This window comes from Poecilia formosa, unplaced genomic scaffold, assembly GCF_000485575.1.
Source record: "Poecilia formosa unplaced genomic scaffold, Poecilia_formosa-5.1.2 Scaffold18, whole genome shotgun sequence".
Classification (NCBI taxonomy): Eukaryota; Metazoa; Chordata; class Actinopteri; order Cyprinodontiformes; family Poeciliidae; genus Poecilia; species Poecilia formosa.
In genome coordinates this window covers 1,763,204-1,779,370 of record NW_006799957.1, presented here as the reverse complement: position 1 = coordinate 1,779,370, position 16,167 = coordinate 1,763,204, and the positions used below count along the sequence as shown (strand labels likewise).

General features: G+C 39.2%; 1 protein-coding gene across 2 annotated transcripts in view; it reads left to right on the top strand.

Moving 5' to 3' along the window:
- Positions 1-15,372, top strand: part of phc2b (polyhomeotic homolog 2b (Drosophila)) — a 32,940-nt gene extending 17,568 nt beyond the window's left edge. For both annotated transcript variants that reach the window (XM_007546952.2, XM_007546951.2), the window contains 8 exons: positions 4,453-4,757; positions 5,476-5,677; positions 9,321-9,532; positions 11,336-11,465; positions 12,015-12,117; positions 12,897-13,011; positions 13,494-13,821; positions 13,906-15,372. In XM_007546952.2, the coding sequence (XP_007547014.1) occupies positions 4,453-4,757; positions 5,476-5,677; positions 9,321-9,532; positions 11,336-11,465; positions 12,015-12,117; positions 12,897-13,011; positions 13,494-13,821; positions 13,906-14,060 (1,550 nt within the window). In that variant the 3' untranslated portion in view covers positions 14,061-15,372. The remainder of the gene's footprint in view (positions 1-4,452; positions 4,758-5,475; positions 5,678-9,320; positions 9,533-11,335; positions 11,466-12,014; positions 12,118-12,896; positions 13,012-13,493; positions 13,822-13,905) is intronic.
- Positions 15,373-16,167: the final 795 nt, after the last annotated feature.

Sequence of the window (16,167 nt, the reverse complement as noted above, 5' to 3'; positions counted from 1 at the left end):
TTCATGATGTTCCAGGGGTTATTGATCAACGGCAGCTCTAAACAGGTGGGGTTTTAGCCTCGATTTCAGCCGTTTTATGGAAGTTTGTTCCAGATTTGTGGTGTATAGAAACTGAATGCTGCTTCTCTGAGTTTAGTTCTGGTTCTGGGGATGCAAAGTAGACTTGAACCAGAAGGGCTGAGTGGCCTGGATGGTTGACAAAACAACAGATCATATTGAGGCTCTCCCACACTTTATCCAAAGCATCGAAATTGGCTCCCATTGACGTAGTTGTATAACAAAAAAAATATTCCATCATCCGCTGTCCCTTCTCGACACCAAGCTTTGGTCGAACTCTTTTCCACAGAGTACTGTGTTGTATGATTGGTCAGACGTTTTTGGACGTATTTTATGCAGAAGTGCACTCGGACAGCAATGTTAACATTTCGCTTCAACTATGTAGTTTTTGTATCCACAGGCAAAACATGAATACTTATTAGGAGCATTTGTCAAACACGGTGAAGAATTGCGTACATTTGTACGATTCGTCACAAAATACTAACAAAGACTGTCAAATAGCTAAAAAAAAAAATCATCATGGATTGAAAATACGAAGTGGTTGTGCACGTTTGCAGAAAGGTACGGCCTTCTAATGAAGTTTGGGAGAGCCTTTAGAAAACCGGGTAGAACGAGATTGGAGTTTCTCCATTGGACTGTTATGATCAATGGAGGAGATGGTTTGAACTTCTCCCTTCTCTCTCTGCTCTTTGGTCTTGCTCCGCTTCCATGAAACATCCTTTTCAACTCCTATGGGATTTGTCATAGTTCAGGCATTGTTTAAGCTTTTCAGACGCTAATCTGTTGCTCCACGTTGTAAATAAAAAACTTTGTTTCCACGGTTATGCATCATAACATCTGTTTTAAAAAAAAGTGAGCGCAAAATGCAAAAATCCTTCCATTTGCATAGCATCCAAAACCAGAGGAAATGACTGTCCAAAAACAGCAGTGCTTCAACCAAAATAATTAGATTACACATGGATTGTACTAGACAAGGAAAAAACACTGGAAAATACTCCATCATCACATCTTTAGGAATTGCACACCAGTAGCCTTTTTAGAGTGACTCAGTTTCTTGTTATGCATCTTCTTTTTCTGTTTTCTGTTTTTTTTTTTTTTTTCCCCGACTCTAACATGATTTCAGAGTCCTCTACACTAAGCCATCATATTGCATTGCCTGCTGTTGCTGTGTTGTAGTTGTAGGTTGCAGTGTGTTTGATGACAGTAAGCTGATGTGGCAGCCAATGAGAATGTGGAAACTCCGGGATTTTCCAGAGCTGCAGATACTGAATGGAATGTATACTGTTCTCAGTTTCCGGACATTGCACAACAGCCGTACAACTGTTATTCACAGTTGTACAGCTATTAAAATATTCCTTTTGGGGGAGTTGGACTCACTGCTGCATAAAACGGATTGCATGATTTGCATGTGTGTGGGCGTTTGAAGGGAGCGGCATCATTGTAGACATTAATCCAAAATATTCGAGGAGAGATGGTTTTTACATCAGTTTTTGCTTCTCTTCTGAGACTTCTCATTAAAGGTTTGACAGAGTTGTCAGAATATATTGAGAGAGCAGATTGAATCTGGCAGGTACCGATTCAGAAATCCTCCTACTTTACTCATACAGTGTCTGGGAATCTCGTGACGAAGCGAGCGTCTGTTTGATTCCAGAACAGTTCTTGCAGGCGCTCTTTGTTTTGAGAAAAAATAATCAATGTCCAGTGGCAGGGTATTGTTTTGTCGTGTGTGAACCACATTAAGGAAACGACCCACAAAGCAAATGGACCGTTGGCAGGCATAGAGTCCAAAATGATGGAGCAGACGCAGATGGATCTGACTAATAGTCTTTTTGCAGCCCTGTTGGACCCTATATGATCCTATATCATGCTTTGAACATCTCACATGTTTAATACATCATCAAACACTGAAGTGAAGTTTGGCACAACTACAAACTTACCAATAAGTTGTCTTCCACCTAAACTGACGGGTTGGCAAGGACAGTGTGAATCATTAAAAAAAGCTAAGCCTCTTGGAAAATGATTATCTTGCACTTCATAGCTTTGGCCTGAGTGTGAGAGTTGGAAGAAGGGAGACATAAGAAGTCCTATTTCCTTTGGCTGAACTGGGCCAAATTCAACTATTTGGCTCACATACAAAAGACGAAGTTGGTTAGCACTGATTGGAAGATGGATAGTGTTAAATGTAGGACAACCCTGATGGAAAACCTGTTAGCAGCTGCAAAAGACTTTAAACTGGTGCAGAAAGCATTACTTTGGGGTGATTTAGATCAAAGCAAATGTGTGTTAAAATGATCCAGTCAAAGTCCAGACGTGTTTACAAATGAAAATCCGTGGTAAAACTTTAAATTTAGAGATTAGACACTGTCAAACAAATCTAATCAATCTTATAAGCTTGAGTTTTTTTGGCAAAGAAGAAAAAAAAACAGACTTTACTCTCTAAATGTGCAAAGCTGGTAGAGACATAACCCAAAAGATTTTGAGCCGTAATGACAGAGAGGTTGGGTTTTGCGCAATCACTCTCAGGGGACGCCTACATATGAACACCACATTTTTCAGATTTTCATTTGTAAAAAATAAAAAAAAAGAAGAAAATAAAAGGCAGTTCATTTCACTACACAGTTATGCACTTCTTTGCATTAAAAAATAAAACATTAATGAAGTAGAATGAATGTTTTTGTTGTGTTGTCTCTAAATGTTGAATGTGTAACGCTCTGTAGCTCAACAACTTTTCACCAGTTTGTTTTTAGTTTGCTGCATAGAAGCAGCATTAAAATTTATAAAATATTTTATTAAAATTTATAAAAACTAAATAACCTACATCATTATCACTGTATTTTTACATCTAAAATAAAAAAATTCCCAAATAAGGCCTATTTTTATAACTAATCTTGGATCCCTTTAAGATGATATACACTTTTTTACAGACATATGTTAAATCACATTACTGTCTAAATTATTTGTAATGATAACAATATTTTTTTTTCCCAATAGACAGAAATGCCTTTGTTATTGTTGGTATTCTATGGGCTGGTGGATGTTCATTATGCCCTACATTGCTTTCAATTTTAAGTTACCATCTATTTATTTGCAGCGCAGTTGTTTGTATCCATCCATGCTAAGCTCACAGTCATATTCCTCTAATTCATTCTAAATATTCACTTAAGGTTCTCCATGTTCGCCACAGCTGCCTCCATCTCCTGTCAGCGGGTTCCCCCGTCTCACCATGTGAGAAAGAAAACATTTTCCAGCCCATTGTATCGTATTAAAACCCCTATAGACATGCCAACTCTGTTGGATAGGACAAGAAAAAAAAACATCTATATTTTCCACAGCAGGATACAGACTGCGGTTAATGCCTCACAGGGGAACTTTGAAACCAGATGGAGCCGATTCCACACAAAGCATCGTGAAAAGAACAGGGAGAGGAGGGTGGCACGAGGGGGATCTGGGACAATCGCTGATTAACTTGGCAATTTTCCACTCTCAGATTTATTGTGAAGGTTTATCAACATGATGCGGCACACCTCCATGTTCACACAGGTTGTACAGCAGGAGCGACCAAGCAGCACTTTGGAGTAGTAAGTCATTCCTTGATTGGGTTTAGTAGTAGCACCATGGTTATTAGGTTTAATGTTTCCTGGGGGATTTGCTGGAGATCAAAGTGGAGGGAGAGAAGTTGGGGCCTACAGACTCTATAAAAGTGTCACGGACAGTCGGCTCAGCGGGTTTCTTCCTGAGGTCTTTCTAATATTAGAGCAGCCCGAGGCTACTTCCGCAGAACACCATCCCATTTTCACATGTTGCCACAATACAAGATTGATGTGCTGTGTCTGTGGCTTCAGGGCAAGTTATGATCTCAGGATGTCTCTTCACCTACAATGCACAGACAGGTGCTGACAGGCCGTTTTGAGACAATTTGTGGGTAATGGTCAGGTCAAAACCCAACATTGGATTTGTCGGTGGACCTTTCAACATGCTCCTATTATTACATCTTGTCAACAGGGGGGCACACAGGTGAAGGCAGCACTACGAAATGAGATCGTTTGTACAAACCTCTATATTTTTCACTGTCTGAGCCCGAGGCAAAGTGCTGCAATTCACTTTCCGCTTCCTCCTCACATTTTCTCAACTGTAATTACTTTGCAACTCATCAAAGGTAGTGGATAATGCCCTGTAGATAAAGGGAGAAAGGGTAAGGTGTCTTTGTTTACAAGCTTTAAACCCATTTTTATAAGTAAAACCAACTATTCTTTATATAAATTTGAAAGAAAAGGATCTGTGGAAGAAATTGTAATAAGTTAGTGAAGCCGTTTTCCTTTAAATTGCTACAAGCTTAAGTGCTTAATGTTTGGGACAGAACAGAGGTGCCTTAAGGAGCTGCTGTTCTTTTTCCAGCGTACACCCAGATCCAACCTCATTCGCTGGTTCAGCAGCACAAACAGCAGCAGCAGTTTGTGGTCCAACAGAGCCAAGGTTCCCAAAGGACGACGGGCCAGCTGCTGCAGACTGCCTCCATTCAGCCGTCACAGCACCCCGTGCCTGTTCTACCCAAACCTGCGCCTCACCAGCCCTCCGCTCCCAGCCAGCAGGCCACCATCTTCCACTCCACCCTCAGCTCCCACGCTCTTCACTCCCCACTCAACCAAGCCAAAGCCCAGCCAGTCCAACTCACTGCCATCAACCTGCAAATACAGCCAGCGGTATGTAATTTGCGGATCTACTACTAATTACTCACTATATTCCTTTTCTGCCGCATGTGAAAGAATGAGAGATTAATTTATGTACTATTTTGTTTTATTGTACAATTTTGGCAAAACTCAAATTACACCCTCTACCAGTTCAAAGGTTTGAAATTATCTGAATATAATTAAATTAATCGGATCTTAATCTGGAACAGACAGATGTGTAGCAACTCAGTGACACGAAGGAAAGACATCATCAATGAACTTGAAGAAGCAATCATTGCTGTCCATCAATCTGGGAAGGATTATAAGGAAATATCCAAATAACATGGAATCTGTTGTTGGATTAAAACAATTTTAAACCTAGAATAGGCCAGATCATCTTCATTATATTCTGGTTCTAAACCTTGAGACTAAAAGAAAATATACTTTATTTTTGCATTGAGTTTTACAGTGATACTTTTCATCTGGAAAGATTTTATTTTTTTCTAAAATGTGTTGGCTGAAAAGTTCTAACAAGAGAAACAAAAGCTGTTGTTGCTACATCTCACAGATTCTGCATTTCTCATTCAAGACAGATGTTTTGGAGGTAGAAGTCACTGAAATCTTCTGGGTCATCAGATTCTTGTTGTAATATTCTCCTTGTGGATTTTCGCTCTCTAAGATTATCCCTGAATCTTTTAGTTTCTGTTCTCACATTTGCACTCATTTTTATTGTTCTTTCTGCCTATTTTAGACCTCACGACCTGTCCAGGACAGTAAAGATAAGCCAACCTCATTAGTAGTGAGGGAGACAAGTCAAACTCCGTCCACTCAACAACAACAACAGCAACAACAGCAGCAGCAGCAGCAACGACCTGCGTCTTCTCCATCACAGCCCTTCAAGCCTGGAGAACAGCCCAACGTTAACGCTGCGACCCCACCTGTCCCTGCACAAGGTAAAAGCTCAGCAGAATTCACTACGATGGCTAAAACCTTTCCCCAGTAAGCTGCTGCTTGTCTTTTAAAAGGTTTTCAATCAGAAATCATTCTGTTTTTGTTTTTGTGCATGTATGCTTTTAGGTTAAAATTGGAATGAGGGTGTGCTACTGGTGCTTATAAGTTTTGCTTGCATACTAATTTACTTTTATATATATATTGTTATATATTATGAATGATTTACATCAAGATTTCAAAAAAACTTCTTTTCTCCAAATATGAGCCCAGATCTCAAATAGCAGATTATTTATATCATTCCGAGACAATATTTTTTATGAATGTCAGAGAGGAAAATCCACATTTGCCTCTCTGACATTTAAGTTTGGGTTTGGTTCAGCAATATACCATAGGGGCAGTTGATTGCTTGAGTCATGTTTTTTTTTTTTCTTCCCATTTCGCAAGAGTGGATTTCATGTCTTTGAATAATGTGTGTGAAATCCAAAGAGCTGCATGTATAATTTAGTTAAACACTTTTAGATGCTTTTATGCAGAAACCCCCAGATATTCAACTTCATCAGCTAAAAAAAGAATTGCTGCAGTGTTGGAGTTGCTTCATTTTGTGCTAAATGTGCACTACATCATTTTTTTAGATGGATTATTCAGATACAAAGTGTTCACTAGTTTATTAAGGTTATGCAAAGATGATGATGCTGTAGTCAAATAGCTTAGCATTTCTCTGACACTGTATTAACAACTGGGCCAACATGGAACTCATTGCAAAGTGAAGCCTGACGTAAAATCCATGAAGAAAGAAAAAGGCTAAGAGAATGGAGAGCTTTTAAAGTCACCTGTCTATCTACAAACCAGCCTGGTTTTACCATTACAATCAGCTTCTTTTTTTTCCCAGAGACAGAACTGACATCCTTATGCAACGGTGTGAGAAGGTATTTACACATTCTCATGATCAAGCTAATTTCAGTAGAGTACTTTTATTAAGATGCTGTTCAACAGCCCAGGGCGTTCTACTGTAGAATCCGACATTAACCTCGCTTTTACTTCCATTCACACATCCCAAAATGCTTCTTTTAATTTTGGAAATCAACTTTTATGATTGTACAACCTTTTAAGACTACTTTCTGTCATTTTTCTCCTTGGCTTCTTCGCTAGCACCCTTGTGTGTGTACAAATGCCAAGCCATGCTAAAAATGGAAAGCATAGCACAGAACTGTTTTTGACTAATGAAGAGTTGCACAATATATCATCCAGTTAAACATATTACAAAATATTGTTTGGAGTGCAATATTTGTTGTTGTTTTTTCAGATGTCATGAATGCACACTTTGCATGCAAAGTTATTCACCCAGTTGGAGGGAGCCTCATTCCAGCTAGATGTTCATACTTGACAAAGATGATGCAAAGATGGTGAAACCAGTGCTAGAAGCAGTATTGCAGTATTATTGACAATCCAGCTTGTCATACTTGATAGAATATGTTCTTTGTAAAATTGCTGTTTATTGTGGCAGAATGTTGGAGTGGCTTTGTTTGTTCTAGTTTATTTTTTTTTGTTGTTGACTTTTGGTCATAATTTTATTCAGGTTGAGAGGATGCATGTTTGGAAAGTTGAGCTGAGAGGAATTTTGCTCTTATCTTTTTACTTTCGGATAATTGTTATGATGCATAACTGTGGCAAGAAAGAGTTGCTTTTAAAACTAGGAGCAGTTAATTAGCATCTCAAAAGCTCAAATAATACCTGAACTTTGACCCCAAATCCCAAAAAAGTTGAAAAAGAGCCTTTCTGAATCCAGAGCTGCACCAAAGAACAGAGCGAAGAAGAGGAAGTTGAAATCATCTCTTGTATTGATTATAATGAGCAAGGATCATATTCCCTCCTTCATCATCTTTCTCTGCCCTGCTTTCCAACCATAGATTGTTTCCATAGTGTTTCTCAAAAACTGGTGGAGTCATCCAGGACATGTTACTGTGGAACAGCGTCTCTGCCACCCAGAAATTGAGTTGTTAGCATGTCATGAGACTGTCCTACAGCAATGATCTTCAGTCAGAGGCTTGTTCAATTTTATTGTCAGTCTGACTGCTACTGCATAGCTTTCCTGCCCACAGCATCACCATCCACAACAAATCCATGAAGACACTTGGATAAGAGTTGCTAGTCTCATTTAATTTCCCTTTGGGTTAAACAGATTCTTTTAATTGAATTTTGAATCTATTTGAAAAAGAGATTGGTGTTCTTTGTGATTGCAGCTTGAATTAACATCATACTGAAAATCCACTGAAATAAAGATCTTAAATGTGCTTCCAAATATTTTCAGTTGTCAGTATGACGTTTTATTTTATTAATTTTTAATGAGTTAAGTTACTGAAGCTTGATCTAAAACATAGTTAGAGTTCATTATTAAATATATTTAAAATTACTTGGCTTTGTCAGTGATTCAGCACTCAAGCAGTGACATTTTTTCATCAGGGAAATGTATCCTTCACTCCTTCTCAAGAAGTGAAGACAATGGTGTTATTTAGTGGGGTGGGGAGTTTGGAGCAGGGGGCTCATAAACTTTAAAGCCCTATTTACGGCCCTGCTCACCGGAGACTCGGAGTCGAAAAAAATATTTTCAGTTGTTTAGTCTGGAAGTGAAGGCTGTTTGCTCGGTGCTTCCCGGTGGAAAAGTGTTGATCTCTGCAGCTTGAGCTGGAGGAGCTGTGGGAGGAAACGGCGGAGGCGGGTCCTGCTTTCAGACTTTTCATTAGCGGGGTGTGAAGAAGCGCCGCTGCAGCTTTAAGTCGCTCTCGGTCTGTGCAGCTGCCCCGTGTGTTGCTCTGACTCGGATCATTAGAACAACAAAACACACAACACGGCACATGTTTTCCGTCTGAACAGCGCGGAAGTTGCGCGGTAAGAAAGCTCTCATTCAGCGCGGGTGACTGTAGGGTGACGGGATCTTGATGTTTACTTTCGCTTGTGTGGCTTTTTTATCCGATAAACACAGCTTTTATCAGCACGACTCAAATGGTTGGATGGAGATAGCTGCGTGCTTATTGTTCATTGAATTGTTAAACATGGTAAAAGTTCACTTTTGACCGCCGGAAGCGATGTTTTAATGAGCAAGCAGGTGGATCTGACGGTCATGCTAATACACAATGCAATGCCGATGCTTGTTTGTAAAGTCAGTAACAACAAGATGACGTCATTTACATTAATATCAGATTATCCTGCGGTTTTAAAAAAATCTGAAGGTTTTACCTCCGTAAGCAAGAGCACTTATTTCGATCATATCCGGAATTGTATTAAATTGCTTAATGGAAACTTATAAACATCCGTGATCTTTATTAAAGGAGAAAACTTAAACTTTTAAGAAATATTACAGTGCAAGTCTTCTAGGGAATATATTTAGTACTTATGCTCAATAATTGATTTAATGCTGAGATATAATTGATATATAAGCTATATAACAACTTTCATTCCTAGATGACATATCAAATGTGTTTCAGTGGTATCATACCAAACCCACTTATATGTGCTCTGGTGCTTTTTAACATTTCTGAAACAATTCTGACATTTTTTTTTAATCCCCAAGTCTCTAATCCAATTTAAAACACAAACATTTCTCTGCTGTTTCACTTAAAACATGAAATGTGTCCTTTTCCCGGTCAGGAGGGGGCTCAGCCAAGAGGCCAGTTACAACACCTGGGACCCCACCTCCGGCCATGACCTCTGGAAATGAGAGCGAGGCGCCTACTGTGACGGGCAGCGCGCCGCAAAATGGAGAGAACAAACCGCCGCAGGCCATAGTCAAGCCCCAGGTTCTCACGCATGTCATCGAAGGCTTCGTCATCCAGGAGGGAGCTGAGCCGTTCCCTGTGTGTGTAAGTGCCCCCGACCTCAGATTTACTGGCAGAGAAACACGGTAAACAACCAAGAGCCGGCACGTTCTCCAGTGTACATGCCTGCAGGGAGCTGTCAGCAGGCGAACACAAACCCTCTGTTGGTGCTTGTAGTGACAGCTCACAGTGGCGGCTTGAATCAGTCTTTAATTAAAGGGAGATGAGGGCCTGTGTTGGTGGCAGCATACAGATGGATGGAGGTGTACAAGCTTAACTGCCTGCACTGTTTACTTCCTACTAAGATTTTTTTTAAAATCGCCCCTAATCTGTCACATGTACTTTAAAGTTTATGCTTTGTCTTTAGATTTGTCAAATATCTCTGTATGTGTAACATTATTGCATAGTGAACATTTTTTTTAAACTAATTTAAAAAGTGTAAATTCTATTGGACAATGATTCAAAGTCTTTACATTGTCTGCCTCCTTCTGGACAGTGAGTGTAAATGCCTCTGTCAATATATTTTTGACCCACGTGTGCTAAAATGCTAAAAATAACTTATTAAAACAAAAATGTTAAAATATTGAAACTCTCAGCTTGTACATTGATAGAAATAAACTGTACATGCTGCTTTGAGCATCAGGATGAAAGTCACTGCATGATCTGCTTTAACTTTGTTGATAAGACAACAGGTGAATTTTAATAAGTTGGAATATAATTGAAAAGTTATTTTATTTTAGTACTTTGATTAAAAAACTGAAGTTAGAACATATGCTTTCTAGTGTTATTTTTCATGCATTTATGTATGTTCATTTTAGGTTATCAAACCCAGAATTCAGTTAATCAGAAAATAAGAAACTTGAATCAAACTGATTTGAAAAAGTGGTTTTAATCCAGATATATCAGCCAATTGCAAACAATCTGCAATACATAATATACACCATCAGCCAGTACTTTATTGATCGCATATACTGAATTGCACATGGTGGCTGCATCTAGTTCTATCTTAGTTCTGTTTTGCCGCTGTGCGGCTATATTTGTGCCCTTATTTTTTAACCTTTGGACGGTTGCTATGATGCATCACTGTGAGAAGAAGGCATTGTTTTTACAACTGGAACCAACTAATTAGCATATCAGAAGCTCTAAACCTGGACTATGAACAGGAGACTTTATGAATGCAGAGCAGGACCAGTTCAGAACATCTCTTCCATTGATTATGATGAGCAAAGATCATATCCCAAACTCTGACTGTATGGTTAAAAGGGCTGGGCAGCGAGACAGAGGCAACAGCAAATGACATGGATTAGCAGTGCTTACTAATAAGGGATTGCATCATCCACAACATGCCACTGTGGAATACCTGAAAACTGAGCTGTTAGCATGCCATGGCCATCATGAAGCCGTTATACAGCAACAGTCTTCAGTCAAACACTTATTCAGATCCAGTGCAACACTTGCTGCTCCTGGAGCCCTTTCCTGCCTGCAGCATCAACTTCCAAACTAACTCTTTATGATAATATTTCCTTTTCCTTTTGGATCAATAAAGTATTTTTGAATTGAATTTGATTAATCATGACTCATTTTGCAATGGTAACTTCATAATACAGTGTGGCATAGAGGCAATCTGTGAGGAAGTCAAGTGTATCTCAGTTTCTCTTGACAGTACTCCATAGTTTCTGCTTGAAGTGTAAGGTCAGATGAGTTTTGTGGTCGACTAAGCATAGTGGTACCATTGTCAAATACTCAGCAGTCACCAGGTTTTACTGATCTCTGTTTCTGTGTTTCATTCCTGAAAAATGCACTTCTTCATGTTGCTCCGTTTTGTAAAGGTTTTAATTCTGACTCCAGGTGGAGCGTCTGCCAATTCTCATCGACAGCCCAAAGAAACTGGATCATCAGCTGTCCTCAGACCCCGACAGAACTCCCGTCAGCAATGCAGCGAACACTGACTCGGAGCCCGAGGACATGAACCAGCCAGGTGAGACCAAACAGATTAAAGCTGAACAGTTTGTCTACTTTTATTTGTGTTGGTTCATCCTGTTACAGCAGTGGATTATCCCACTCTCTGTTCCCACGTTTCCTGCGTACATCTTCAAGAAAGGCGTGAAATTTGTGAAATCAGGCTCACAATGGTGACAGTTCGGTTCACCTGCTGCTTGCTGCCGTGTCATAAATAGAACGAAGGCTCTTCTACCTGCCTAATTTCATGCATATGCATCTCCTCACCAACCCAATTACCCTGCATGTGGCTCCCAGCCAATCTGAAGCAACATGCCGAATAATACGACGTCCTCTCACCAGAGGATGTTGCATCCGATTTCATGTTTGCTCGTTACTCAGTTTTTTTTGTTGTTTTTTTTGTAAAGTTTGTTGTAAACTCAAAAGGAATTCAAATATTAGGTAGTTGAACTCAAAAACTATACTTTTCAATATTATTTTGATGTTAGAATCCAGGCATCAATTTTTAAAGTGTAAATCTGTTAATTGACAACTGGTAGTTTTACTTATGCTGCATATTTCCGCACAGAAAAAGAAGAACCCAAGCTGACCTGCGAGTACTGTGGCTGGGTGGACTTTGCATACACTTTCAAGGGTTCAAAAAGGTTCTGCTCTGTGGTTTGTGCAAAGAGGTAAGTTAGCTAAATATTTGCTAAATCTTCATTGATGTATAAACTCTAAAAAATATTTTGACAGATATTTATGCATAGCATAAAATATGCAAAACATTTTTATTAACACTGTCTGACATAACATCTGAGAAAAAACTGGATTTTTTTTAAATTTCCATGAAGTCTGATGGTGATGGTACAATAAGTGAACTGTCTCTTTAAATAAAATGAGAAATCTCCTGATGGTGTTGTCATGGCATCAAGGTTCTGATAAAACTTATATCAAGGCACAGCTGTAGATGTATTTTAAGGTACATCCGCTTACTTGTTTGACATTATGGAAAAATAACAATAAATCAAAGCATCAGTAAGTGAATTGTGACGCTCCAGAACATGCAAACCTGTAACCACAGTGGTTACTGGTTCTGGACTACATTATGAGGCTTTTCAGGGGCATAATATTGTTGCCATGACTTCAACCCACCATTCTGTGTTAGAGCCATGCAGTTCATTGTTGGGTATAAAGAATCTATGTACACAATGTAATAAAAACATGACTTAAAAGGGTCTTCAGTTTCACCCTAGTAGTAAAGGTCAGATGTGCATGAGTGTTTAAAAAAATTCTGATATTTGACAAATTGATATAAACTTGATGATCTTAACTAACCTGAAACAAGAAAGGAAGGTTTAGTCAGACAGAGAAATGTATTTTTTTTTCTTTTATGCAGTGTATGCCAACTATAAATCTATTCAGCTTTGTATTAGGACATATTTATTAAGTGGAGTCTCTTTTTGAACAGGTACAACGTGGGCTGCACAAAACGGGTTGGACTTTTCCGGCCAGAGAAGAACAAAACAACAAATCGCTGGCGTAAAAGACCTCATGGCCGCTCTAGTATAGAAGCTAAGAAGCAGGTAAAAAGACTCATAAGTGCATTTTTCCCTCATAAAACCTTTAGAACTACTTCACAACGTGCTTTATACCCTTTTACTTTTTGCACCTTTAATTTTATGAACTTTGGATGAACTGATTGTCTGCCTCTGTCTTAATGGGTCATTAACTGCTTTTTAATCTAGAGTGACCTTTGTTGGTGATCAGTCTGGGATTTTCTGGTCACTTCACATCTTATAAATAGAGAATAAAGAACTGAGTGGACCCAGAACCTCTGTGTATTACTGCTGAAATTCAGTGGGAATATCAAGCACAGTGTTTAGAACTTGCCTAAAATGTTTATTTGACAGAACTTATGCCTCATGTAGCTAGTCAAAGAACACCTAAATCTTTGAGGCAGTTATCAATCCAAGAATTTTTTAGCAGTTGTGCTATAGGTTTGACTCCTGCTTAGTTTAGTTTTCTCAGTGAACTACATCACTTGATGAATTTTTTTCCTTTTCAGAAAATGTCGCCGCCACGACCACAGCAGACCCAGGGAGGCTCTATTTCCTCGCCACACGCCTCTCAACCCAGTCAGGAGGAGTCCAGCCCATGTTCAGACATGTCCAGCTACGAAGGGCCGCCGTCTCCCCTGTCGGCGGCCAGCTCTGGACCTCGCGCTCCTGCTCCAGCCTCGGCCCAAGTCCCCGTCCACCGGCAACCGAGCAGGACCTCAGAGCCAGAGGCCTGCGCCGGGAGAGACGCTGCCTTACTCAACGAGCGCTTTTTACCCAACGACCCCGCCAAGTGGAACGTGGAAGAGGTTTACGAGTTCATCCGTTCTCTGCCAGGTTGGTAGTGCTAAAGCAGGGAGATTCATGAACTCCTGCGTCCTGGAATCGTGTTTTTAATGCGTTTCTCTGCTGCCCGGACAGGTTGTCAGGAGATCGCCGACGAGTTTCGCTCTCAGGAGATTGACGGACAGGCGTTGCTCCTGTTGAAGGAGGACCACCTGATGAGCACTATGAACATTAAGCTGGGACCTGCACTCAAAATCTTTGCACGCATTAACATGCTGAAAGACTCCTAACAGAAAATGTGTGCGAATTGAGCTCAAAGCACTAGCAGCACAGAGCACTGGTTGCACTGTGACACAGCCTTCTCAGCACTACTGGACTGCTCCGTCCGCCAGCAGAAAAACTTTAAACATCCAGTTCTTATATAATAACATGAGTTATTTCTCCATGTCTGTGCAGGTGTGAATACAGAAAGAAAGTACACATATCCACCACACTGGGTCATCCTGTGCTTCGTCTTTTTTTTCTTTTTTTGAAAGATTTTGTGGATTATAGTCATGTTTTGCTCATTCTCCCTCCCAAAAACATGCTTAGCACTTCTAATGTGCCATCAGGGAGCTAAAGAGTGTTGGTCAAAAAAACATTTATCAGCCTTACATTACCATCGTTTAGCTTCTCTTTTCTTTGCTAAATTATGATTTTGCTCCACCAGATTAAGTCTGAGAAAGAAACCTAGTTTACAAAAGAAACCTGAGCTGCGAGAGCGAGTTGTGCTCTGTCTGGGTTTGCTCACACTGTAGCACAATCTGCACTCATTTGAGGCATTGTGATAAGCACGAGTGATGTCTGAATTTATTATATTGTTGTTCATGTCTTTGTACAGTTTTGGTGGTGTGAGTGAAAGGAAGAGACGGCTGAGAGTCTGAGAACAGAAGATTGCAGTCAATAATTGGCGTTTTTATTCGGCAGTGGCTCCTTTTTGCCTTTCCTAACAATAAGACCCCCCACAGCTATCAACGAGCAAAGCTCGACTGAATGCAGAGAAAACGATTTAAGGAGCCTCTTTTGTGTCAGCTTTCTTTTCAGTCACTAGTTTTTTCTGTAGATTTAAACTACTTGCAAATTATCTACTTTTTCAGAATAATTAACTAAAATATTGCATTGATTTTCTGACTCAGGTTGAAAAGACACTAATTTATACAAGGAACAAAATGGGTTTGCTGCTCTCTCGACTCAACCCAACTTTTAGCGCTTATTTTATTTTTCTGACCTCTTTACACAATGTGGTGTGGTGCGCAATTGTTAAACAATGCAAGTTTGTCCATGTATAGCAGCTTATTTGAAGAAAAGTTTGGAACTGTTCTTTCTATAAGTTATCATTTTATTTTAAAAGAGAAATTTAATTCTGGTTAATATTTTGATATATGCAAATTTATAAAAATACCATTGGTGTTGGACTCCCTTCAGTTTGTCTATTTTTTTTAATAAAAAACTATTTGTTTGTGTGATAGAAAGTGAACTTTTTTAGATCATTCTTCGTCAAATGCCTGTATTTATGAAAACAGTTTGTTACACATTTTGCAGTTATAAATAATTTGCAGAAGATTTTTGTCTCGGTTTGCTTAATTTTTGTATGGTTTTGAATTAGTGCTGCAATGCGATTACTATTTGGTGCAAGTCAGTATGATTACAGTTTATTTATATTTAGCTATTTAATAAGTCAATATACACAAAGGGAGTATTTTTCAAGAGCTTTTTACTTCTCATTTTGGTATTGGTTAATGCTAATGAGCAGTATTCAATCTAAAGTAGATAAATTCAAATTGAAAAATGTGAGCAAAGAAATTTATGGGAAAGATCTCTGACTTCATATTCGTTAACAATGAGAAGCAATTGTAATTGCAAACACATTTATGGAAAGTTAAGTGGGAGGAGGAAGTGTGGTAGAAAAACGTTCAGTTAGGGAAAACCAGTCTTGAAGGACATTTTTTGGAGATTGGAGAATTCAATAAGTATGGACATCAGGACTGTTGTCCATACTGTTGGACACCTGACAACACCAAAGGCACAGGAAGGTGATTCAATAACCATGTGGTTATGCTTTATAGAACAGCAGATTCAGCTATCTAAATACCCTCAGAGGATTTATGGAGTATTGTCAAAGAGAAGATGAGACACACGAGCCAAAGTGGATGAAGATGAGGTGCTATTAAACCAATCTGGGCTTCTGTACCACCTCTGCAAAGGCACATCCTGACCAAATACAATAGATTAATGTGCTTTTCAGGAAACCCGCATTTATTAATTAAAACTTTAAAAGTCTTTTTCATTAGTTTGATGCAAATTTCCTTTCTGAGTAGCAGAATTTCGAAAATGAGTTATAATCCTGTAACTGCACAG